Source organism: Nerophis lumbriciformis, linkage group LG16 (assembly GCF_033978685.3).
Source record: "Nerophis lumbriciformis linkage group LG16, RoL_Nlum_v2.1, whole genome shotgun sequence".
Lineage (NCBI taxonomy): Eukaryota > Metazoa > Chordata > Actinopteri > Syngnathiformes > Syngnathidae > Nerophis > Nerophis lumbriciformis.
This window is the reverse complement of record NC_084563.2, coordinates 19,537,759-19,564,598: the sequence shown is the minus strand read 5'-3', so window position 1 is coordinate 19,564,598 and position 26,840 is coordinate 19,537,759. Positions and strand designations below refer to the sequence as shown.

The following is a 26,840-nucleotide window of genomic DNA, read 5'->3' as shown; positions in this document are numbered from 1 at the left end:
AGTCCACGTTTGAAGTATCAAATACAGTATCGACGAAAGTAAATGTACCGTATTTTTTGGATGCTGATGAATGGTCTATTTTCGATCTTTTTCATATATAAGGCGCACTGGATTATAGGGCGCATTAAAGGAGTCATATTATTATAATTTTTTTCTAAAATGTAAAACACTTCCTTGTGGTCTACATAACATGTAATGGTAGTTCTTTGGTCAAAATGTTGCATAGATGATGTTTTACAGATCATCTTCAAGCCGCTTTCTGACAGTCGCTTCCGGGCGGTCGCTGTGGGCGGTCTTATTTACGTGGCTCACCTTCGGCGGCGTCTTCTCCCCGTCATCTTTGTTGTAGCGGTGTAGCGTGCAAGGACGGGAGTGGAAGAAGTGTCAAAAGATGGAGCTAACTGTTTTAATGACATTCAGACTTTACTTCAATCAATAACGGAGCACCATCTCCTCATCCGGAAACAACAACACCCGTGAAAAACAGTCCGACCGTAGCTCTAATAACTAAAGTTCCTTGGGTGGATAATGTAAACTCACTACACCGGTATGTTTTAGCGCTTTCATGGCGAGTTTACTGACAGATATAAGTAAGAACTTTACACTACTTTATATTAGAAATGGCAACAGCGGAGGATGAATGTCCCATAACAAGAAGATAGAGAAAAAGAAGAAGCTTATCGACTACAAAGGCGGAGGCGCGCAATTTTTCAGGATTTATGCAGATCCCAAATATAGATCAGCAGGTACCAGAAGGTAAAAAAAGTTCCTTTTGCATAATATTTCGAAACAAAAACGCCAGATAATGTCTTACCTTGTAGACACAATAATAATACTATGTTTAATGCGCCGACAATACATCAAGCGGTGTGGCTTCATAGCTTACCAAAGTCGTACTAAAACATTTTGATAGATTTTTGAGCGCCGTGTGTAATATTCTATATTTTCAATGGAACATATAAAATGTTGGTGTTGTTTACTTGAGTCATATTGCCATCATAGTGCAGCCTACACTTATCTCTTATGTTTGACTGCCATCTACTGGTCATACTTGTCAAATAAAATACCGTATTTCCTTGAATTAGCGCCGGGGCGGTAATTAATTTAAAACCTCTTCTCACTCCACCGCTTACCAAAGGCATGCGGTAAATTTAGGCATGCGCTAATTAATTTAAAACCCCTTTTCACTCTGGCGCTTACCAAAGGCATGCGGTAAATTTAGGCATGCGCTTATAAATTTGAGTGTGATGTAACGATACCATCATGACATCGCTTAATGCCGCAATAAAATTTAAAGCACAATGAATCATCCCAGGAGTTCTTTTTGTTTGGGTCTGAAAAGGCAATTAAAATAACATTATTACCGCCTGTTAGCAGATTTTCTTAGCTCATGATTTGTTTCTGAAATATTACTCGTACAACTGCATCAAAAGGACTCATATTTGACACACGCAGCTATATTAATAAAATAAAGCGCTTTGAAAGACGCAACTCCAACAACAAAAAGTCAGCTCTCCACCACTATAAACTAACACAATATTAATAATAAGAATTGCAATTATATAAAACGTAGTAGGTACGTGACTTACCCGGCGGTAATTGTAGTCATACGTTAATTATTTCGCGAAACGAGTTTGACCCGCCGGTAATTCTAGACATATGCTAATTATTTTGCGAAACGAGATTGACCCGGCGGTAATTCTGACCCGGCGGTAATTCTAGGCATGCGCTAATTATTTCGCGAAACGAGTTTGACCCGCCGGTAATTCTAGGCATGCGCTAATTATTTTGCGAAACGAGATTGACCCGGCGGTAATTCTGACCCGGCGGTAATTCTAGGCATGCGCTAATTATTTTGCGAAACTAGATTGACACGGCGGTAATTCTGACCCGGCGGTAATTCTGACCCGGCGGTAATTCTCGGCATGCGCTAATTATTTTGCGAAACGAGTTTGACCCGCCGGTAATTGTAGGCATATGCTAATTATTTTGCGAAACGAGTTTGACCCAGCGGTAATTCTAGGCATGCGCTAATTATTTTGCGAAACAAGATTGACCCGGCGGTAATTCTGACCCGGCGGTAATTCTAGGCATGCGCTAATTACTTCGCGAAACGAGTTTGACCCGCCGGTAATTCTAGGTATGCGCTAATTATTTTGCGAAACGAGATTGACCCGGCGGTAATTCTGACCCGGCGGTAATTCTAGGCATGTGCTAATTATTTTGCGAAATGAGATTGACCCGGCGGTAATTCTGACCCGGCGGTAATTCTCGGCATGCGCTAATTATTTTGCGAAACGAGATTGACCCGGCGGTAATTCTAGGCATGCGCTAATTATTTCGCGAAACGAGTTTGACCCGCCGGTAATTCTAGGTATGCGCTAATTATTTTGCGAAACGAGATTGACCCGGCGGTAATTCTGACCCGCCGGTAATTCTCGGCATGCGCTAATTATTTTGCGAAAGGAGTTTGACCCGCCGGTAATTGTAGGCATATGTTAATTATTTTGCGAAACGAGTTTGACCCAGCGGTAATTCTAGGTATGCGCTAATTATTTTGCGAAACGAGATTGACCCGGCGATAATTCTGACCCGGCGGTAATTCTAGGCATGCGCTAATTAATTTGCGAAACGAGTTTGACCCGGCGGTAAATCAAGGCATGCGCATACTATATACCTGGCGACAATGCAAGGAAATACGGTAGCTTCAAGGTGCATAAGCTCAACCAAACTTATTCCTTACATTAGGCGCACAGGGTTATTAGGCGCCCTGTCGAGTTTTGAGAAGAAGAAAAAGTATTTTAAGTGCGCCTTATAGTCCGGAAAATACGGTAAATAGACAGAGGACATTAGTAAAGGCAATTAAATGAGCTCAAATATAGGTACAAACAAGGCATAATCATGCAATATGTACATACAGCTGGCCTAAATAGCATGTTAGCATCGATTCGCTTGCAGTCATGCACTAACCAAATATGCCTGATTAGCACCCCACACAAGTCAATAACATCAACAAAGCTCGCCTTTGTGCATTCACGCACAGTATAAAACATTTGGTGGACAAAATGAGACAGAGTGGCATAAAACACGTCTTTCCGTGGCAGCGTCGGAGAAAGTTGTACAAGTAAACAAACTACGGTGGGTTCAAGGACCGCCAAAATTAGTAGGACAAAACCGCACTCGCCAAATACTCTCATCAGTGAAGCATGTTTCAATATAAACAGTGGGATTTCTATCAGTTAAGAAACCATATTAAAACAAAAAATCAATTTTCCCCCCATCTTTTTCCATTTTAGGCTATATACTGTATATGTGTGTGTGTACATAAAGTTACTTTACTTTGCCTACTCAGTGGCCTAGTGGTTAGAGTGTCCGTCCTGAGATCGGTAGGTTGGGAGTTCAAATCCCGGCCGAGTCATACCAAAGACTATAAAAATGGGACCCATTACCTCCCTGCTTGGCACTCAGCATCAAGGGTTGGAATTGGGGGTTAAATCACCAAAATGATTCCCGGGCGCAGCCACCGCTGCTGCCCACTGCTCCCCTCACCTCCCAGGGGGTGATCAAGGGTGATGGGTCAAATGCAGAGAATAATCTCGCCACACCTAGTGTGTGTGTGACAATCATTGGTACTTTAACTTTAACTTTAACTTTACATGCAGTCGACCAAACTTTTTTAGTCCAATGCGGCCCCCGAGTCAAAACGTTTGGACACCCCTGGTCTATGACCCTACTTAAAAACATCTTAAGGCCCAAGCTGTTTGTTTACATGTTTTTTTTTATTTCTCTTTGCTATTTGGGCTTATTGGACCCTATATAGAATAAAAACTAAGAATCATCTTTTGATATGATGTACTTAGTCCATAAGTGCACAAACGTGTACTTCATGTTTAGTGACATGCTAATTCTTATTTTTACAATTTTCTTTTCTTCCCAAATTCCATTGTATGTTATACTCTTCTGACACCACCAGATGGCAGTATAAGTGTCCACATAAGCGGCCATAAGACCCCAATTCAGTAGTGTACACAATTTTGGAAATAAGAGCTAAAAGGTGCTGTCCACGCATGTGGCCACTAAGCATACTTGCCAACCTTGAGACCTCTGATTTCGGGAGGTGGGGGGGTGGAGGGCGTGGTTAAGAGGGGAGGAGTATATTGACAGCTAGAATTCACCAAGTCAAGTATTTCATACATATATATATATATATATATATATATATATACATACGTACATATATATATATATATATATATATATATATATATATATATATATATATATATATATATATATATATATATATATATATATATAAATGTATGTATATGTGTATATATATATATTTATATATATATATATATATATATATATATATATATATATATATCCTGAAAGTATGCAAACAAAACTGTGTTTAGATAATTGATACTTCAAACTTGCATAAATAAATCTTAAGGAATATAACATAACTTGGCTTCTGAGAGCTTCAAAATGTAATGAATAAAATGCTAAAGTTGTTGATAAACAAGTAATTATTTTAATAATTAAATATGGTCATTTTAAATGAAATATTGTGATCATTTAAAATTAATGATTTCAAATATGTTTATTTTAATGTATAATTCTATGGCTGGATGTAATAAGTAGTCAGAAAAAATAAATAAAAATGCAATTAATTTTGATGTTTTTAGCGAAATATAGTAAAACATTTTTTTATTTTTTATTTAATTAATAAATATATTTATTTTTAGGTAAGATAAACATAATAATACAATGTATCTCTAGTCTGGATTATTTAGTTCTTGTCACCCCTGTTGTCATAAAGAAAAGGCTGTCCTCACTCAGGTCCGCATGGAGCTGGAGGGGGCGTGGCCTCCAGCTCCGGCTGGAAATCGGGAGATTTTTGGGAGAATATTTGTCCCGGGAGGTTTTCGGGAGAGGCGCTGAATTTCGGGAGTCTCCCGGAAAATTCGGGAGGGTTGGCAAGTATGCCACTAAGGCCTTTAGAGGTTTTAAAAGTAGTTATGTTGATGACTAAGCTTGGAATGAGAACACAAATTGCAACTGAAGTCTTTGCTATCCCTGGTAGCGCAATGGCTAAAATATTAATATTTTGTTTCAGTGGACAATCTTGAAAAAAAAAAACCAAAGTGACAACGTTTATTTATTTCTGTGAATTTTGCTATTTTGTACAAAAAAATAAATAAATAAGAACAATGTTTTCCATTTGTATTACTTCAAATTCTCATCCCTTTAGACCACGCCTCCTTCAAGCCACACCCCTGTAAGCGACCCACTCCTCAAATCCTAATTTCGTCCCTGCAGCCAAGAATGATGCTGGCACAATCCTTTAACTTGATGGCCGCCAGACTACTACTAATACACACGCAAACACACTTTTAATGCTCACAAATACATTTATATCCCAAGTATTTATTTACGTGTGTAAGTTTCCGAGTGTGGTGTACGTATGTCTGCAAATGTGAGTCATGCAACTTTTATTGCAAATATAGGTATGGTATGGTGGCGCCTTGATGCAGTAGCATAATTCAGGCTTTATTAGCGTGTAGAAAATAGACATTTTTATGACCCGGGCTGTAAGTGTTCCTTGCAAACAGCAGGGATGGACTATACACTCTGTAGCTTGTACAGCTTTTATTGTAGCGTGTTGGATCTCATTCTGGGATTTAAAAAAGCTATACAGTTGCAAAACTAGAAAAATTAGTTTCACCTTATAGAAAAGGTGAATATAAATACTAGGGTTGTACGGTATACCGGTATTGGTATAGTTCCACCCGTCGTCGTCACGTCATGACATTGCTGTTTTACGAGCAGAGGAGCATGTTCGGCAGCGCACAATCACAGAGTACGTTACTTACAAGCAGACACAAGTGTGTAGACAGAAAAGGGAGAACGAACGCATTTTGGCTTAAAAACTAAAGATAAAGTTGAAGTTATAACACTGAAACGCCCTCAGGAAGAGGTGCTTTAAGACATGGCCATGTCCGCATCCGCAGTCTGCAGTGTTGTAGCTACATCTAAATCACTAATCCTCGCCTCCGTGGCGACAAATGATAAATAAAGTACGTTTCTTACAAGTATCATCCCTGCAGGACGAGGAATAGCTAAACATGCTTCACTACACACACAATGTAAAGAAACGCCATTGATGGATCTACACCTGACATCCACTGTAATGATACCAAGTACAGAAGCGTATCTAGTCGATACAGCTATGGTTTTATCGATATTTTTTAGCATCACAAAATCTTCTTTCGTTTTTTTTAACATTCATATTATGTTTATAAAGTCAGGAAATATGTCCCTGGACACGTGAATATGACCAATGTATGATCCTGTAACTACTTGGTATCGGATATTTGTGGTATCATCCAAAAGTAATGTGAAGCATCCAAACAACAGAAGAATACATTATTATTAAATTTGAACAGAATAACAGTAAATGAACAAGTAGATTAATCATTCATTTTCTACCACTTGTCCTTAATAATTTTGACAAAATAATAGAATGATAAATGACACAATATGTTACTGCATATGTCAGCAGACTAAATTAGGAGCCTTTGTTTGCTTACTTACTACTAAAAGACAAGTTGTCTTGTATGTTCACTATTTTATTTAAGGACAAACTTGCAATAAGAAACATATGTTTAATGTAGCCTAAGATTTTTTGTTAAAATAAAGCCAATAGTGCAATTTTTTTGTGGTCCCCTTTATTTAGAAAAGTATCGAAAAGTATCGAAATGTATTTTGGTACCGGGACAACACTAATAAATACACAAGAGGAGGGGAAAAAACACCTGGCTGGTGCTTAAGCAGCCATTCTCACAGTAAATTGCGGTGATCAGTCCACGCAAAAAACATACAATATTTATAATATTAATAATAAAAAATAAAAAACATCAAATAATGTAAGATGTGTTTCTAAATAGTCTTCTGCATCTTAACTATTTCAAATCCTTCACATTATGCATTTATGCGCTGAAAGCAGTATTTATACACAAGTTGTTGACTTCCTTTTTTTTATTGTTTTTGTACTTTTAGTTAATTTGTGTTGTCTGAATAAGTGGCTACTTTAAATGACAAACATCTATCTACTCACTAATGCAGGGGTATCAAACTCGTTTACATTGCGGGCCGCCAAAAATACCATCCTCGTTATATAATGGCACAACTCATTTCAACAGATTGACTGACAACTCGCTTTGGAATCATAAATTGAGGTGACAAGCAGACGTTTATTTTGATTTAGAATATCTTTTAGCGTGATCATATAATATTAATGTATAGAAGTTATGCAACAACAACAGAGAATTACAACGACACAAAAATCCAAATTTTTTAAGTACAGTTTTTTGGACTCGTATGGGTTGAAATGTTAACGATACCCATCCCTGGTTATTAGATTGATGACATAAAACTGCAACCAATCAAAACATTGCACGCAGTACATTTTTTCTCCGTAAAAACTCAAAGCTCTAATACATTTATCAATAAAGATTTGATATTTAATGCACATTATTATTGTTTGACACTTATGTGCTAATGCATCAGCAATGTTGTACTAGTTGGTGGTTACATTGTTGATATCGTTGTATGTTTTTTGTTGTCACGCTCCAGGACACTGACATGATCTATGAGCCGACAAACACCCCCGCCATGGCTCGTACTTCCAATCTAAACGAAGAGTTAGGCCAGGTAAAAAAAAACTAATATATATTTATTTAATACAGTCTTTGTATTAGAGGACATAATGTCATGGCTGTCTTTTTGTGATAGAGTGATTGGAGCACATACTTGTTGGTCACAAAAAACATTCATGAAGTTTGGTTCTTTTATGAATTTATTATGGGTCTACAGAAAATGTGACCAAATCTGCTTGGTCAAAAGTATACATACAGCAACATACATTACCAATTTTATAAAGTTACTATCAAATCAAATTAGCTTCATGGCATGGCCTCTTTATGATTGACAACACCTGTTGACTTCTCTGAGCCCATTCAAAAAGGGATCATGTGATGCAGTCATTAGACTCGGTTACAATCGCGACAATGGGAAAGTCAAAGGAACTCATTGAATCATTGACTTGAACAAGTCAGGAAAGTCACTTGGAGCCAATTCAAAGCAGCTTAAGGTCCCAAGAGCAACTGTGCAGACAATTGTTCGTAAGTATGAAGTGCATGGCACAGTTTTGTCACTGCCACGATCAGGAAGAAAATGCAAGCTATCACTTGCTGCTGAGAGAAAATTGGTCAGGATGGTCAGGAGTCAACCGAGAACCACCAAAAAAGCAGGTCTGCAATGAATTGGAAGCTGCTGGAACACAGGTGTCAGTGTCCACAGTCAAGCGTGTTTTGCATCGCCATGGACTGAGAGGCTACCATGCAAGAAGGAAGCCCTTGCTCCAGAAGCGACACTTTAAGGCTCGTCTAAAGTTTGCTGCTGATCACATGGACAAAGATAAGACCTTCTGGAGGAAAGTTATGTGGTCAGATGAAACAAAAATGGAGCTGTTTGGCCACAATACCCAGCAATATGTTTGGAGGAGAAAAGGTGAGGCCTTTAATCCCAGGAACATCAAGCCTACCGTCAAGCATGGTGGTGGTAGTATTATGCTCTGGGCCTGTTTTGCTGCCAATAGAACTGCTGCTTTACAGAGAGTAAATGGGACAATGAAAAAGGAGGATTACCTCCAAATTCTTCAGGACTACATAAAATCATCAGCCCGGAGGTTGGGTCTTGGGCGCAGTTGGGTGTTCCAACAGGACAATGACCCCAAACATATGTCAAAAGTGGTAAAGGAATGGCTAAATCAGGCTAGAATTAAGGTTGTAGAATGGACTTGGGGAAGACGTGTGGACAATGCTGAAGAAACAAGTCAATGTCAGAAAACCAACGTTTAGCTGAACTGCACCAATTTTGTCAAGAGGAGTGGTGAAAACTTCAACCAGAAGCTTCCCAGAAGCTTGTGGATGGCTACCAAAAGCGCCTTATTGCAGTGAAACTTGCCAATGGACATGTAAGCAAATATTAACATTGCTGTATGTATACTTTTGACCCAGCAGATTTGGTCACATTTTCAGTAGACCCATAATAAATTAATAAAAAAAAAAAACTTCATGAATGTTTTTTATGACCAACAAGAATGTGCTCCAATCACTCTATCACAAAAAAATAAGAGTTGTAGAAATTATTGGAAACTCAAGACAGCCATGTCTTGAGTCATTCTTTACAAGTGTATGTAAACTTTTGACCAAGACTGTATATATATATATATATATATATATATATATATATATATATATATATATATATATATATATATATATATATATATATATATATATATATATGTATGTTTATACTGTATATGTATGTATAATATTATGTTTCTTCCACCCGTACAGGTGAAGTACATTTTCTCCGACAAGACGGGCACGCTGACCTGCAACGTCATGCAGTTTAAGAAATGCACGGTCGCCGGCGTGGCGTACGGGTACGTAAACGCCCCACTCACCCTTCAAGTCTCTTCTCTCCTCGTCCCCTGCTTCCTTCTCTCGCTTCCTTTCCCGCCTGCTGTCACCTTCTCCTTTACACATCACGTTACAGCTGTTGTTTTCTCCGCTTCCCCCGCTTCGTCATTAGTGGCTTCGTCACGGCTCCTCTCAACATCTCCTATAAATAAAAAGGTGTTTGGATATTTTTACCACAAAGGCACTTTTGGAATCAGCGCTTCTTTTTTTTCTCAGCTAATATTCCCTTTTTAGTAAGGCTGCCTCAAAGGTTTAACACTTCGAGGAAGGAAAAGACTGTAGAGGCGTGACAGTACATCAATAATCCCATTGGAATTAATTAAAATCCTTATTAATGACGGAGAGAAGGCTAGCAGGAAAAGGTTTTTATGGACAAAAAGCACTGATTATGCAGTGAGGACGCTCTCACTCCCTGATCAGAGACTCCAGTCAATGCATCAATAATTCCTGGAAATTAGTTTCGGTTCAGTTTCCTTGATGGATGAATTATTAAAATATATGATTCACTTTTACTGTAATGTCAATGGGTTAGTGTTGTCCCGATACCAATATTTTGGTACCGGTACCAAAATGTAATTCGATACTTTTCGGTCCTTTTCTAAATAAAAGGGACCACAAAAAATTGAAATATTGGCTTTATTTTAACAAAAAATCTTAGGGTGAATTAAACATATGTTTATTATTGCAAGTTTGTCCTTAAATAAAATAGTGAACATACAAGACAACTTGTCTTTTAGTAATAAGTAAACAAACAAAGACTTCTAATTTAGTCTGCTGACATATGCAGTAACATATTGTGTCATTTAGAGATGTCCGATAATATCGGCCTGCTGATGTTAGCGGCCGATAAATGCTTTAAAATGTTGTATCGTTTTTTTATTATCGGTATCGTTTTTTTTGTTTGTTTTTTGTTTGTTTGTTTTTTTATTAAATCAACATAAAAAACATAAGATACACTTGCAATTAGTGCACCAACCCAAAAAACCTCCCTCCCCCATTCACACTCATTCACACAAAAGGGTTGTTTCTTTCTGTTATTAATATTCTGGTTCCTACATTATATATCAATATATATCAATACAGTCTGCAAGGGATACAGTCCGTAAGCACACATGATTGTGCGTGCTGCTGGTCCACTAATAGTACTAACCTTTAACAGTTAATTTTACTCATTTTCATTCATTACTAGTTTCTATGTAACTGTTTTTATATTGTTTTACTTTCTTTTTTATTCAGGAAAATGTTTTTAATTTATTTAGCTTATTTTATTTTATTATTTTCAAAAAAAAGGAGCTTATCTTCACCATAGCTGGTTGTCTAAATTAGGCATAATAATGTGTTAATTCCACGACTGTATATATCGGTATCGGTTGATATCGGTATCGGTAATTAAAGAGTTGGACAATATCGGAATATCGAATATCGGCAAAAAGTCATTATCGGACATCCCTAGTGTCATTTATCTACATATTATTTTGTCAACATTATTAAGGACAAGTGGTAGAAAAATCAATTATTAATCTACTTGTTCATTTACTGTTAATATCTGCTTACTTTATCTTTTAATATGTTCTATCTACACTTCTGTTAAAATGTAATAATCACTTATTCTTCTGTTGTTTGGATGCTTTACATTAGTTTTGGATGACACCAAAAATTTGGGTATCAATCCGATATCAAGTTACAGGATCATACATTGGTCATATTCAAAGTTCTTATTTGTCCAGGGACATATTTCCTGAGTTTATAAACATAATATAATTTTTTTTTTTAAACGAACGACGACGATGTGATGCCAAAATATCGATATTATCATAGTAGTATCGCCTAGATACACTCCTCTACTTGGTATCATTACAGTGGAGGACTGGTACTTTTTAGAGGCGGTATAGTACCGAATATGATTCATTAGTACCGCAATACTAGACTAATACCAACCCTACAATGGGTATAGTTTTTGATACTTTTTTAAATAAAGGGGACCACAAAAAATTGCATTATTGGCTTTATTTTAGCAAAAAATCTTAGGGTACATTAAACATATGTTTCTTATTGCAAGTTTGTCCTTAAATAAAATAGTGAACCTACAAGACAACTCGTCCTTTAGTAGTAAGTAAACAAACAAAGGCTCCTAATTTAGCTGCTGACATATGCAGTAACATATTGTGTCATTTATCTACCTATTATTTTGTCAACATTATTAAGGACAAATGTAAGAAAATGAATTATTAATCTACTTGTTCATTTACTGTTAATATCTGCTTACTTTCTTTTTTAACATGTTCTATCTACACTTCTGTTAAAGTGTAATAATCACTTATTCTTCTGTTGTTTGGATGCTTTACATTCGTTTTGGATGATACCACAAATTTGGGTATCAATCCGATATCAAGTTAGAGGATCATACATTGGTTATATTCAAAGTCCTCATGTGTCCAGGGACATATTTCCTGAGTTTATAAACATCATATAATTTTTTTTCTAAACGAACGACGATGTTGTGATGCCAAAATATTGATATTATCATAGTAGTATCGACTAGATACACTCCTCTACTTGGTATCATTACAGTAGAGGACTAGTACTTTTTAGAGGCGGTATAGTACCGAATATGATTCATTAGTACCGCGGTACTATACTAATACCAACCCTACAATGGGTATAGTTTTTGATACTTTTCTAAATAAAGGGGACCACAAAAAATGGCATTATTTAAACAAAAAATATTAGGGTACATTAAACATACGTTTCTTATTGCAAGTTTAACCTTAAATAAAATAGTGAACATACAAGACAACTTGTCTATTAGTAGTAAGTAAGTAAACAAAGGCTCCTAATTTAGTCTGCTGACATATGCAGTAACATATTGTGTCATTTATCTACCTATTATTTTGTCAACATTATTAAGGACAAGCGGTAGAAAATGGATTATTAATCTACTTGTTCATTTACTGTTAATATCTGCTTACTTTCTCTTTTAACATGTTCTATCTACACTTCTGTTCAAATGTAATAATCACTTATTCTTCTGTTTGATACTTTACATTAGTTTTGGATGACACCACAAATTTAGGTATCAATCTGATATCAAGTCGTTGACATCAGAGGCTAGGATTCAGAGGGGACAGACCGGAATGTGATGCTAAAAATATCGATGTAATCGTAGTAGTATCAACTTGATACACTCCTGTACTTAGTATCATTACAGTGGATGTTAGGTGTGTTTACATTGTGACACCAGTGAGGGGGACCGGCACTTTTTAGAGGCGGTATAGTACCGAATATGATTCATTAGTATCACAGTATTATACTAATACCGGTACACCTTGCAACCCTACTTTCTAAATATGTTTTTTAACATCAAGAAAGCGCTCCAGTCATGAAATAACCCCAACATAGTCACCTTTACACGCCGCAAACTTCGAACCGGCGGACGATGGACGACTATATTACTATTCTCACTCGGCTGCAGTCGGTCCCTGGCATTTTACACGAGCAATATTAATGACCGAAATGGGGCCATAAACAAAATCTGACAATGACGCAATATTTAGAGAATAAAAAAGCTCTTATTCGGACACTTAAAATGCAGGCCAGTGTGTCCATTATGTCAAAAGGCTGTTCAAAATTCTTTAGAATCCTCCGTATGAATTTTACCACTGCTTGAGCAAAACTGCTTGGTAATGAAATACTGTCATGTTTTCCTTCAACTACACAATCAATCAATTAGTCAATTTAGGATATTATACCGTATTTCCTTATATAATGGCCAGGGGTACTCAACTACAAAGGGTGGGAGGCATTAATTAGTAGAAAGTGCCTTTGGCAAAATGCATTTTTTTCTACTAAATCTTTTGTAGATTTTATCCCAGTATAATAAATAAAATGCAGCACTAGTCAAAAGTTTGGACACCTTCTCATTTAATAACATGAGCAAGTGTGTCTAAACTTTTGACTGGGGTTGTATACAACAAAAAACATCAAGCAAAGCTGACTTTTAAAGGGGAAGTGCACTTTTTTTTGTCTATCGTTCACAATCATTATGAAAGACATGATGACGTTTTGTTTTTTTCCCCAATGCATTCTAAATATAAAATAAATTCCATTAAAAGTCCGCTTACAATGTATGGGAGACGTTAAATTCTGCCTATAGAGCCCCTAAAACGTCCAAACACCTCCATTAAGGTTTTATATACATGATATTAGTATATACTGTATGTAATGTAGTAATATTTATAATAACTTGTAATATTTACCTTTTATGATTATTTTAAGCATTAATTTCAACAACTTTTGCTTTTTTCTTCTTCATCACTAATTATTACTCACTGCAGACTTCATGAGAGCCAACAAACATAATAAAACATCACTTACTGTACAAGGTCTGCTGTCATTGGGATGTCGTCCTCGCCAGTTTCATGTCCCAAAATGGCTATCAAAGTGTACCAACTTGTCGGATTATATTCTCAGCCTTGTAATTTTTCGGTGTGATGCATGATTTTACGATCTAGAATAAACTTACAGGGAGCAAGGAAGCGAGGAAGCAGCGGACCACTCGATGATGCACCGTATTTTTCGGAGTATAAGTCGCACCGGAGTATAAGTCGCACCTGCCGAAAATGCATAAAGAAGGAAAAAAACATATATAAGTCGCACTGGAGTATAAGTCGCCTTTTTTGGGGAAATGTATTTGATAAAACCCAACACCAAGAATAGACATTTGAAAGGCAATTTAAAATAAATAAAGAATAGTGAACAACAGGCTGAATAAGTGTACGTTATATGAGGCATAAATAACCAACTGAGAATGTGCCTGGTATGTTAACGTAACATATTATGGTAAGAGTCATTCAAATAACTATAACATATAGAACATGCTATACGTTTACCAAACAATCTGTCACTCCTAATCGCTAAATCCCATGAAATCTTATATGTCTAGTCTCTTACGTGAATGAGCTAAATAATATTATTTGATATTTTACGGTAATGTGTTAATAATTTCACACATAAGTCGCTCCTGAGTATAAGTCGCACCCCCGGCCAAACTATGAAAAAAACTGCGACTTACAGTCCGAAAAATACGGTAAACATAGCAGCATAAACTGGTGATCACGAACGACGCCGCTATAAATAGTTTGTCTGCTTTAGGGTTTATAATAACAATATCACTAATACTTGGTTAATATTTCAAGTCACCGAATGTAAATGGAGTATTGTTGGTGCTTTTTGAATGGTTATTTATTGGGTTTTATGGGCGGAATTGTAGAGCTCCCATTGACTCCGCTGTAAGCAGACTTTTATTTACAAAACCAGTAAAGTTGGCACGTTGTGTAAATGGTAAATAAAAACAGAATACAATGATTTTGTAATCCTTTTCAACTTATATTCAATTGAATAGACTGCAAAGACAAGATACTTAACGTTCAAACTGGAAAACTGTGTTGTTTTTTGCAAATATTAGCTCATTTGGAATTTGATGCTTGCAACATGTTTCAAAAAAGCTGGCACAAGTGGCAAAACTGGCTGAGAAAGTTGAGGAATGCTCATCAAACACTTATTTGGAACATCCCACAGGTGAACAGTCTAATTTGGAACAGGTGGGTGCCATGATTGGGTATAAAAGCCGCTTCCATGAAATGCTCAGTCATTCACAAACAAGGATGGGGCGAGGGTCACCACTTTGTCAACAAATTGTTTAAGAACATTATTTCTCAACGAGTTATTGCAAGGAATTTAGGGATTTCACCATCTACGGTCCGTAATATCATCAAAAGGTTCAGAGAATCTGGAGAAATCACTGCACGTAAGCGGCTTCGATCCCTCAGGCGGTACTGCATTAAAAAGCGACATCAGTGTGTAAAGGATATCACCACATGGATTTAGGAACACTTCAGAAAGTCACTGTCAGTAACTACAGTTGGTCGCTACATCTGTAAGTACAAGTTAAAACTCTACTATGCAAAGCCAAAGCCATTTATCAACAACACCCAGCTGGGCTCGAGCTCATCTAAAATGGACTGATGCAAAGTGGAAAAGTGTAGTGTGGTATGATGAGTCCACATTTTAAATTGTTTTTGGAAACTGTGGACATCGTGTCCTACGGACCAAAGAGGAAAAGAACCATCCGGATTGTTGTAGGCGCAAAGTTCAAAAGCCAGCATCTGTGATGGTATGGGGGTGTATTAGTGCCCAAGACATGGGTAACTTACACATCTGTGAAGGCACCATTAATGCTGAAAGGTACATACAGGTTTTGGGGCAACATATGTTGCCATTCAAGCAACGTTATCATGGACGCCCCTGCTTATTTCAGCAAGACAATGCCAAGCCACGTGTTACATCAACGTGGCTTCATAGTAAAAGAGTGCGGGTACTAGACTGGCCTGCCTGTAGTCCAGACCTGTCTCCCATTGAAAATGTGTGGCGCAATATGAAGCCTAAAATACCACAACGGAGACCCCCGGACTGTTGAACAACTTAAGCTGTACATCAAGCAAGAATGGGAAAAAATTCCACCTGAAAAGTTTCAAAAATGTGTCTCCTCAGTTCCCAAACGTTTACTGAGTGTTGTTAAAAGGAAAGGCCATGTAACACAGTGGTAAAAATGCCCCTGTGCCAACTTTTTTGCAATGTGTTAATAAGTTAATGATTATTTGCAAAAAAAAAAGAAAGTTTCTCAGTTTGAACAGTAAATATCTTATCTTTGCAGTCTATTCAATTGAGTATAAGTTGAAAAGGATTTGCAAATCATTGTATTTTTATCTACGAATTACACAACTTTGCCAACTTCACTGGTTTTGTAATATATAAAAAAACATTTTGCAATAAGCATTTTTTTGCGTCTGCAACCATCACAACACCGCAGCCCATCGTCAGTGTGCTAAAAATAGTTTTAGTTTTCTCGATTGCAAAAAAGTGGCGCAAATTCTAGACGTTTGCTTCTTGTTCCGAGATGCAAAACCCCACATGCTGGAGAGCACGGGAACATGAACGTGATGGGAAATGAGTGTTTCCATGGTCACGGCCGGCAGTACGCGCAGAAACCTCATCTAAATAAGGCCGTCTGCGCCACTTTGAGGCGACATAGCTCGGTTGGTAGAGTGGCCGTGCCAGCAACATGAGGGTTCCAGGTTCGATTCCCGCTGCCGCCATCCTAGTCACTGCCGTTGTGTCCTTGGGCAAGACACTTTACCCACCTTCTCCCAGTGCCACCCACACTGGTTTAAATGTAACTTAGATATTGGGTTTCACTATGTAAAGCGCTTTGAGTCACTAGAGAAAAGCGCTATATAAATATAATTCACTTCACACTTCACACTATAGCGCTTGTTATCAATTCTACATGCAGTCTTAGTAGATCACACGTAACATGCCTTGCTGTTTGTGCATTATAATGTGTTCATCTATTTGCAGCGGTCCAAATCTATTTGTGGCGGGCCTTTCTGGCCACTGACTTACAGGAGTTGCTTTCTGTTGGCACTCATCTAAAGCGACCCATCGAGGTCATGTCTGTCGGCCATCGGGGACAAACGCTCTGTCCGACATACTTCAGTCAGTCTTTGCCTGAGCCTCGCTTTTTAATTAATCTAATTGAACTTTAATGATCATGAATGTGTGCAGGAGAGGGCAAACACGGCTTTTAATGAGGCTCGGCTACGTTGATGTTTGCATAAAAGTTGATTTTTGAAGTAGCACTCGTCATTGTTTCTGCCTCGAACGTTATCCATGAGCACACTAATACTGTTGTCTTTTGGCCATGTGGCACTTTTGCATCCATCCCATCACAGATGTAGTAATAATATTAATAATACAAAACCAGTGAAGTTGGCACGTTGTGTAAATGGTAAATAAAAACAGAATACAATGATTTGCAAATCCTTTTCAACTTGTATTCAATTGAATTGACTGCAAAGACAAGATATTTAACGTTCGAACTAGTTAATTTTTTTTGCAAATAATCAATAACTTAGAATTTAATGGCAGAAACACATTGAAAAAAAGTTGGCACAGGGGAATTTTTACCACTGTGTTGTTACATGGCTTTTCCTTTTAACAACACTCATTTAACGTTTGGGAACTGAGGAGACCAATTTTTGAAGCTTTTCAGGTTCCCATTCTTGCTTGATGTACAGCTTAAGTTGTTCAACAGTCCGGGGGTCTCCGTTGTGGTATTTTAGGCTTCATAATGCGCCACACATTTTCAATGGGAGACAGGTCTGGACTACAGGCAGGCCAGTCTAGTACCCGCACTCTTTTACTATGAAGCCACGTTGATGTAACACGTGGCTTGGCATTGTCTTGCTGAAATAAGCAGGGGCGTCCATGATAACGTTGCTTGGATGGCAGCATATGTTGCCCCAAAACCTGTATGTACCTTTCAGCATTAATAGTGCCTTCACAGATGTGTAAGTTACCCATGTCTTGGGCACAAATACACCCCCATACCATCACAGATGCTGGCTTTTCAATTTTGAGCCTATAACAATCTGGATGGGTCTTCTCCTCTTTGTTCCGGAGGACACAACGTCCACTGTTTCCAAAAACAATTTGAAATGTGGACTCGTAAGACCACAGAACACTTTTCCACTTTGCATCAGTCCATCTTAGATGAGCTCGGGCCCAGCGAAGCCGGCGGGGTTTCTGGGTGTTGTTGATAAATGGCTTTGGCTTTGCATAGTAGAGTTTTAACTTGCACTTAGAGACCAACTGTAGTGACTGACAGTGGTATTCTGAAGTGTTTCTGAGCCCATGTGGTGATATCCTTTACACACTGATGTCGCTTTTTGATGCAGTACCGCCTGAGGGCTCGAACGTCCGTAATATCACCGCTTACGTGCAGTGATTTCTCCAGATTCTCTGAACCTTTTGATGATATTACGGACCGTGGATGGTGAAATCCCTAAATTCCTCTTAAAACTGTCCAAATAAGTGTTTGATGAGCATTCCTCAACTTTCTCAGTCTTTTTTGCCACTTGTGCCAGCTTTTTTGAAACATGTTGCAGGCATCAAATTCCAAATGAGCTAATATTTCCAAAAAATAACACACTTTTCCAGTTCGAACGTTAAATATCTTGTCTATGCAGTCTATTCAATTGAATATAAGTTGAAATCATTGTATTCTGTTTTTATTTACCATTTACACAACGTGCCAACTTCACTGGTTTTGGCTTTTGTAGATTTTATTTGTATTGCATTTTACATTTTTAAACAACAAATGTCAAAGTGCTGTCCCGATGTCCTTTTTTGGAGTCAGTAGTGCGTTGCCGCTAAATAGCTCGCGTGCGTCTTCATGTGGAATAAACAAACTGCTCTTTGACTTCCGTGCATTAAAAGTAAAAATGTGTTGATGTGGGGGGAAAAAAAGAGATTTTTTTTTTTTTTCCAAGGGAAACACAAGAACGTTTTTATCACAAGTGCACAAACATGCACGCATGCAAAGTCGTGACTCGTAATTGGGTGACACACACACACACACAAACGCACAAAGCACTGACACAACTGCCTGCACGTGTTCCTCTCCACAAATGAAGCGCTGCTGTAATTAATAAAGTCATCCCCGAGGGTGGAGACATTAATTAATTCCACTGGAATGGAGTCCAAATCTCAAGGAGAGACGTTGCTTAACGGAGTGAACGCTCCCCAACGTTACATTCCAGGGGAGAGCACATTTGAATAACACATTTTTACTAGTGCGGTCACGTCGTACTGGACTATTTTTTATTATGCCAGGACTATCATTCTCGGGTGTAGCAGTTGCAAAAATGCAATAAAGTAATTTCGTACTTTTTCAAGGTCCAAAATGTAGTTTATTTTGATCCTATCTTGTCACGTTGTCTCATCATTTTGGCTTTGGAAACAACAGATACACGTTTTTTTAAGCAAGATATTTACTTTAAACGTTTTTATTGATTGCCCAAAGTTCTAAGCCTTTATATTTTAATCTAACATTATTTATATTTACTAATATCAATTTTGCACGATATTTTTGCAGGTCCAGCCAAACACTTCCTTGTGGTCCAGATAATACATATTGACAGCATTGGAAAAGCAGCTGTTTTTTGTGCAGGTGTACCTATTGTTGTGACCGGGTGAATCTGTACAATGTTCATGAAGTTTATTTTTGATCGTGTCTGGAAAAAAAATAATGTCGGTGACCACTTCAAGACATATATTTAAACAGCGTACATTTTCCAAAGCTAAATGATGATACTTTTGGAGTGAGTGGTGCGTAATTTTATTTGCAATGTGGGAACACCGCCAGAATTGAACATCTTGCAGACTAAGTAAAAAAAAAAAAAAAAAAAAGTGACTGTGATAAGATAATACATATTGACAGCATAGGAAATAGTAGTAGCTTTTAGCTATGTTATTCACACACCTTTTCAGTGCCTTTGCTTGTGTTTAATAAAAACTATTTGCATTATGGCCGTCGGCCAAGAAAAATCCATAAATTAGCTGCACCGTTTTTTAAGCCGCATGGTACACAGCGTAGGAAAAAAGTAGCAGTTTTTAGCTATGTTATTAACACACCTTTTCAGTGGCTTGTGTTTGATAAAAACTATTTGCATTATGGGCGTCAGTAAAGAAAAATCCCTAAATTAGCCGCACCGTTTTTTAAGCCGCAGGGTGAAAAGCGTAGGAAAAAGCTATGTTATTAACACACCTTTTCAGTGTCTTTGCTTGTGCATCCCTAAGTAACACTAGCCCATATTCCGCCCCTAAATGCCTGTTTATTGAGAAGTATTCCCAGCAAAAGTAACCCCTCAAGCTTTCATGTTTGTCTCCCCACTTGGTCTGCGACAGTCACGTGCCCGAGGCCGAGGATGGTAGTTTTGCGGAGGACGACGGGTAAGACGCGTGGCGTGTTTTTCTCGTTGTGTGTGGCTTTGCTGTTTTTTTGTGACGTGCCAGTGGATGCCTTGATTTACAGGGTGCTGTGAACGCAGCATTGCTTGTTGTGATGATGCGTCCTTCTCCGTAATGGAACGTGGATTGTGTACTGTTAGTGGCTCTCACACGTGCATCTGCAGGAGCGTTAATGTGTGCAGTGACAGCATGCAACTATTTTTCATGAGTTGTTGATGTGTAACTGTCTTTTTCGCTGCTTTTCTGCCCGGTAACTAACTCTAATGAGTCACTTCATGCATGTCATATGTGCATGCATATCACACTCCCAAGTAAAGGTTCACTGCAATGAGGGTTGGTTTGCACCCTAAAAAAACGACTTAGTGTCCCCGGGTGTAATCATGGCAAGTGCTTTGTTATTGTTACACTGCCAACCAGTGGCTGGGGGTGCTCACTGCAGCGTTAAAGTTGCAAAGAAACTAACCAAAAAAAGGCCTCAAGCATGCAAGCTCTAATCTGGAAAAGACTAATTGATTGTTCCCTTGTTCGTGCCGCGACGGGACCCCTGCTGTGCTGGCAGCCGATCAATAAGCGACGGCCGCTGCAGCCTGCTAAAAGCTTCCATCTGCGATGCTGCTATCTATCCAAAAGTGGAACACTTTTGGATAGATTGTCAGAGCCGCAGCAGAGGCAAGGATTGTATGGTCGTGGAATGTACAAAACCCCAAACCAGTGAAGTTGGTATGTTGTGTAAATGGTAAATAAAAACAGAATACATCCATCCGTCCATTTTCTTCCGCTTATCCGAGGTCGGGTCGCGGGGGCAGCAGCCTAAGCATAGAAGCCCAGACTTCCCTCTCCCCAGCCACTTAGTCCAGCTCCTCCCGGGGGATCCCGAGGCGTTCCCAGGCCAGCCGGGAGACATAGTCTTCCCAATGTGTCCTGGGTCTTCCCCTTGGCCTCCTGCCGGTCGGACGTGCCCCAAACACCTCCCTAGGGAGGCATTCGGGTGGCATCCTGAGCAGATGCCCGAACCACCTCAACTGGCTGCTCTCCATGTGAAGGAGCAGCGGCTTTACTTTGAGCTCCTCCCGGATGACAGAGCTTCTCACCCTATCTCTAAGGGAGAGACCCGCCATCCGGCGGAGGAAACTCATTTCGGCCGCTTGTACCTGTGATCGTGTCCTTTCAGTCATAACCCAAAGCTCATGACCATAGGTGAGGATGGGAATGTAGATAGACCGGTAAATTGAGAGCTTTGCCTTCCGGCTCAGCTCTTTCTTCATCACAACGGATCGATACATCGTCCGCATTACTGATCCGCCTGTCGATCTCACGATCCACTCTTCCCTCACTCATCAGCAAGACTCCTAGGTACTTGAACTCCTCCACTGGGGCAAGATCTCCTCCCTAACTTGGAGATAGCACTCAACCCTTTCCCGGTCGAGAACCATGAACTCAGACTTGGAGGTGCTGATTCTCATCCCAGTCGCTTCACACTCGGCTGCGAACTGTTCCAGTGAGAGCTGAAGATCCTGGCCAGTTGAAGCCATCAGGACCACATCATCTGCAAAAAGCAGAGACCTAATCCTGCAGCCACCAAACCAGATACCCTCAACGCCTTGACTGCGCCTAGAAATTCTGTCCATGAAAGTTATGAACAGAATCGGTGACAAAGGGCAGCCTTGGCGGAGTTCAACCCTCACTGAAAACGGGTCCGATTTACTGCCAGCAACGCGGACCAAGTTCTGACACTGATGATACAGGGAGTGGACCGCCACAATCAGATATCCCATACTCTCTGAGCACTCCCCACAGGACTTCCCGGGGTACACGGTCAAATGCCTTCTCCAAGTCCACAAAGCACATGTAGACTGGTTGGGCAAACTCCCATGCACCCTCAAGGACCGTGCCGAGAGTATAGAGCTGGTCCACAGTTCCACGACCAGGACGAAAACCACACTGTTCCTCCTGGATCCGAGGTTAGACTGTCCGGCGTAGCCTCCTCTCCAGTACACCTGAATAGACCTTACCGGGAAGCCTGAGGAGTTTGATCCCACGATAGTTGGAAGACACCCTCCGGTTCCCTTTCTTAAAAAGAGGAACCACCACCCCGGTCTGCCATTCCAGACGTACCGCCCCCGATGTCCACGCGATCTTGCAGAGTCTTGTCAATCAAGACAGCCCCAAAGCATCCAGAGTCTTAAGGAACTCTGGGCGGGTCTCATCCACCCCCGGGGCCTTGCCACCGAGGAACTTTTTAACTACTCAGCCCCAGAAATAGGAGAGCCCACCACAGGCACTGCTTCCTCATAGGAAGATGTGTTGGTGGGATTGAGGAGGTCTTCGAAGTATTCCCTCCACCGATCCACAACAGCCGCAGTCGAGGTCAGCAGCACACCATCCTCACCATACACGGTGTTGACATTGCACCACAGTGGACCAGAATCGCTTCGAAGCCGTCCGGAAGTCGTTTTCCATGGCTTCCCCAAACTCCTCCCATGTCCGAGTTTTTGCCTCCGTGACCGCTGAAGCCGCACTTCGCTTGGCCTGCCGGTACCTGTCCGCTGTCTCTGGAGTCCCATGAGCCAAAAGGACCCGATAGGACTCTTTCTTCAGCTTGACGGCATCCCTCACTGCTGGTGTCCACCAGAGGGTTCTAGGATTACCGCCACGACAAGCACCAACCACCTTGCGGCCACAGCTCCAATCAGCCGCCTCGACAATAGAGAAACGGAACATGGTCCACTCGGACTCAATATCCAGTGCCTCCCTCGTGACATGTTCAAAGTTCTTCCGGAGGTGGGAATTGAAACTCTCTGACAGCAGACTCTGCTAGACGTTCCCAGCAGACCCTCACAATGCGTTTGGGCCTGCCAGGTCTGTCCGGCATCCTCCCCCACCATCGGAGCCAGCTCACCAACAGGTGGTGATTGGTAGAAAGCGCTGCCCTTCTCTTCACCCGAGTGTCCAAAACATGAGGCCGCAAATCCGATGACACAACTACAAAGTCGATCATGGAACTGCGGCCTAGGGTGTCCTGGTGCCAAGTGCACATATGGACACCCTTATGTTTGAACATGGTGTTCATTATGGACAATCTGTGACGGGCACAAAAGTCCAATAACAAAACACCACTCGGGTTCAGATCCGGGTGGCCATTCTTCCCAATCACGCCTCTCCAGGTTTCACTGTCGTTGCCAACATGAGCGTAGAAGAACGAGGGAATCACTCGGGGGTGAGTGAATCCAAAAAGGGTGGGTACTTTGAGCTGCCGTTTGGCGCGTAAGCGCAAACCACAGTCAGGACCCGTCCCCCCCACCCGAAGGCGGAGGGAAGCTACCCTCTCGTCCACCGGGTTGAACTCCAACGTGCAGGCTCTGAGCCGGGGGGAAAACAAGAATTGCCACCCCAGCCCGTCGCCTCTCACTGCCGGCAACGCCAGATTGGAAGAGAGTCCAGCCCCTCTCGAGAGAACTGGACTATATCTAGCCGGAACTTCTCGACCTCGCGCACTAGCTCAGGCTCCTTCCCCCCAGCGAGGTGACATTCCATGTCCCAAGAGCTAGCTTCTGTAGCCGAGGATCGGACCGCCAAGTGCCCTGCCTTCGGCTTCCGCCCAGCTCACACTTCACCCGACCTCTATGTCCCTGCTATTGGTGGTGAGCCCATTGGAGGGGGAACCCACGTTGCCTCTTCGGGCTGTGCCCGGCCGGGCCCCATGGGGACAGGCCCGGACACCAGGCGCTCGCCATCATGCCCCACCTCCGGGCCTGGCTCCACAGGGGGGGCCCCGGTGACCCGCGTCCGGGCGAGGGAAATCTGGGTCCTTTGTTTGTATTCTTCATGGAGGTCTTTGAGCTGCTCTTTGTCTGATCCCTCACCTAGGACCAGTTTGTCTTGGGAGCATAAAGCCCCCGGACAACATAGCTCCTAGGATCATTGGGACACGCAAACTCCTCTACCACGGTAAGGTGGCAGCTCAGAGAGGAGACATCTATAGGTATATTTTGAGAAAGACAACAATCATAAATGAATCTGTCAGCACATACACAATGTTGACATCTATAGTTAAATTTTGATAACGACGGGGAAAAACACACTACTAGTAAACAGCGCGTGCAACAACAACAACAACAACAACAAACATGGCAGTAGACGCCAAGTTAAATCATGAAATGCAACTTTATCCGAGCAAAAACGATGCATATTTATCCGGGAGAGTCTAGATACCAATTTCCTTGACCCAACCAAACACAAAGAAGTTAAAGACTTCCATGTTTTTCCAAGTTTCCATCTGTTTTGTCGTGTAAAATGGAGCAAAATAGTTCCATATGTCTGGGAACACCACCTACGTATATTCTTTGATATCACTCGACAATCTTTTTTTGCTAAAGTATAGGGATCAATTCCATTGCATCGTTGGATTATTTGCTTTTTGCAGGAAGATTCGGTCGACCTGCACTGCTTTTCACTTCCGGGAAGAAGTCACGTGACAGAATACCAACTCACACTATAAATCAAAGCTCTGTGACTTGAGAGTATATACCATGAAGTCTGTTAGAATATCTGCCGTGGGACATTTGTGGACATGTGAGTGGGGAACTATTTTCTGACGACGTCTGACATGTTCAGCTGTTCAGCTTTGTGATGCATCCACCACTAACACCATCCATCCATCCATCCATCCATCTTCTTCCGCTTATCCGAGGTCGGGTCGCGGGGGCAGCAGCTTAAGCAGGGAAGCCCAGACTTCCCTCTCCCCAGCCACTTCGTCCAGCTCCTCCCGGGGGATCCCGAGGCGTTCCCAGGCCAGCCGGTAGAGATAGTCTTCCCAGCGTGTCCTGGGTCTTCCCCGTGGCCTCCTACCGGTCGGACGTGCCCGAAACACCTTCCTAGGGAGGCGTTCGGGTGGCATCCTGACCAGATGCCCGAACCACCTCATCTGGCTCCTCTCGATGTGGAGGAGCAGCGGCTTTACTTTGAGCTCCCCCCGAATGACAGAGCTTCTCACCCTATCTCTAAGGGAGAGCCCCGCCACTCGGCGGAGGAAACTCATTTCGGCCGCTTGTACCCGTGATCTTGTCCTTTCGGTCATGACCCAAAGCTCATGACCATAGGTGAGGATGGGAACGTAGATCGACCGGTAAATCGAGAGCTTTGCCTTCCGGCTCAGCTCCTTCTTCACCACAACGGATCGATACAGCGTCCGCATTACTGAAGACGCCGCACCGATCCGCCTGTCGATCTCACGATCCACTCTTCCCCCACTCGTGAACAAGACTCCGAGGTACTTGAACTCCTCCACTTGGGGCAAGATCTCCTCCCCAACCCGGAGATGGCACTCCACCCTTTTCCGGGAGAGAACCATGGACTCGGACTTGGAGGTGCTGATTCCCATCCCAGTCGCTTCACACTCGGCTGCGAACCGATCCAGTGAGAGCTGAAGATCTTGGCCGGAGGAAGCCATCAGGACCACATCATCTGCAAATAGCAGTGACCTAATCCTGCAGCCACCAAACCAGATCCCCTCAACGCCCTGACTGCACCTAGAAATTCTGTCCATAAAGGTTATGAACAGAATCGGTGACAAAGGGCAGCCTTGGCGGAGTCCAACCCTCACTGGAAACGTGTCCGACTTACTGCCGGCAATGCGGACCAAGCTCTGACACTGATCATACAGGGAGCGAACTGCCACAATAAGACAGTCCGTTACCCCATACTCTCTGAGCACTCCCCACAGGACTTCCCGGGGTACACGGTCGAATGCCTTCTCCAAGTCCACAAAGCACATGTAGACTGGTTGGGCAAACTCCCATGCACCCTCAAGGACCCTGCCGAGAGTATAACACCATGCTTGGGGATTCTTTCATTTTTAACTGGGCGTCCCTCAACATTCAGAGTCAAGTCCTCGTTGACAAATGCTCTCGTAATTTCCCGATGAATGAATCTTCCAAGTAACCTGCGGATGATCTCCACAATACTGATTCCTGCTCCTCCATTAATTTGCATCGTCGGGCCCCTCAGCCGTCTTCTGAAGGCCCGAGAAGACTTCCGTCTGGTAACGTTTCTATCGAGCCTGCAGTGCCAGCGACAAAGCTGCTGTCCGCCTGATTTACAGGACGCCATTTATCACGGCATGTCTGGATCGATCGCGCCCCGGTAGAGGGGCCACAGCTGCAGGGATGATGAAAGACATCATTTCTTTTAGTTGGCTCGCTTTGCCATTAGCACCTTATTGAGACCCTCCATTCATTAAAGACGTTATCAGCGTGCTCTTCTCATGAATTATTCCCTCTAACAAAATGTTATGTTATATTATTGCTATTATTGCATTATATACCGTAGTTTTCGGACTATAAGTCGTAGTTTTTTTCATAGTTTGGCCGGGCTCCAGTGCGACTTATATATGTTTTATTCCTTCTTTATTAT

The 26,840-nt window shown here is 41.2% G+C and overlaps 1 protein-coding gene across 6 annotated transcripts in view; it reads left to right on the top strand.

Annotated features, from left to right (window-relative positions):
* The window catches only part of atp8a1 (ATPase phospholipid transporting 8A1), a 342,299-nt gene that overhangs the window by 133,344 nt on the left and 182,115 nt on the right, over positions 1-26,840 (top strand). For 4 of the 6 annotated variants that reach the window (XM_061976742.1, XM_061976743.1, XM_061976745.1 and 1 more), the window contains exons 13-15: positions 7,645-7,722; positions 9,435-9,523; positions 20,367-20,411. In XM_061976742.1, the coding sequence (XP_061832726.1) occupies positions 7,645-7,722; positions 9,435-9,523; positions 20,367-20,411 (212 nt within the window). The remainder of the gene's footprint in view (positions 1-7,644; positions 7,723-9,434; positions 9,524-20,366; positions 20,412-26,840) is intronic. The other 2 variants (XM_072914888.1, XM_061976744.1) reach the window with 1 other exon arrangement.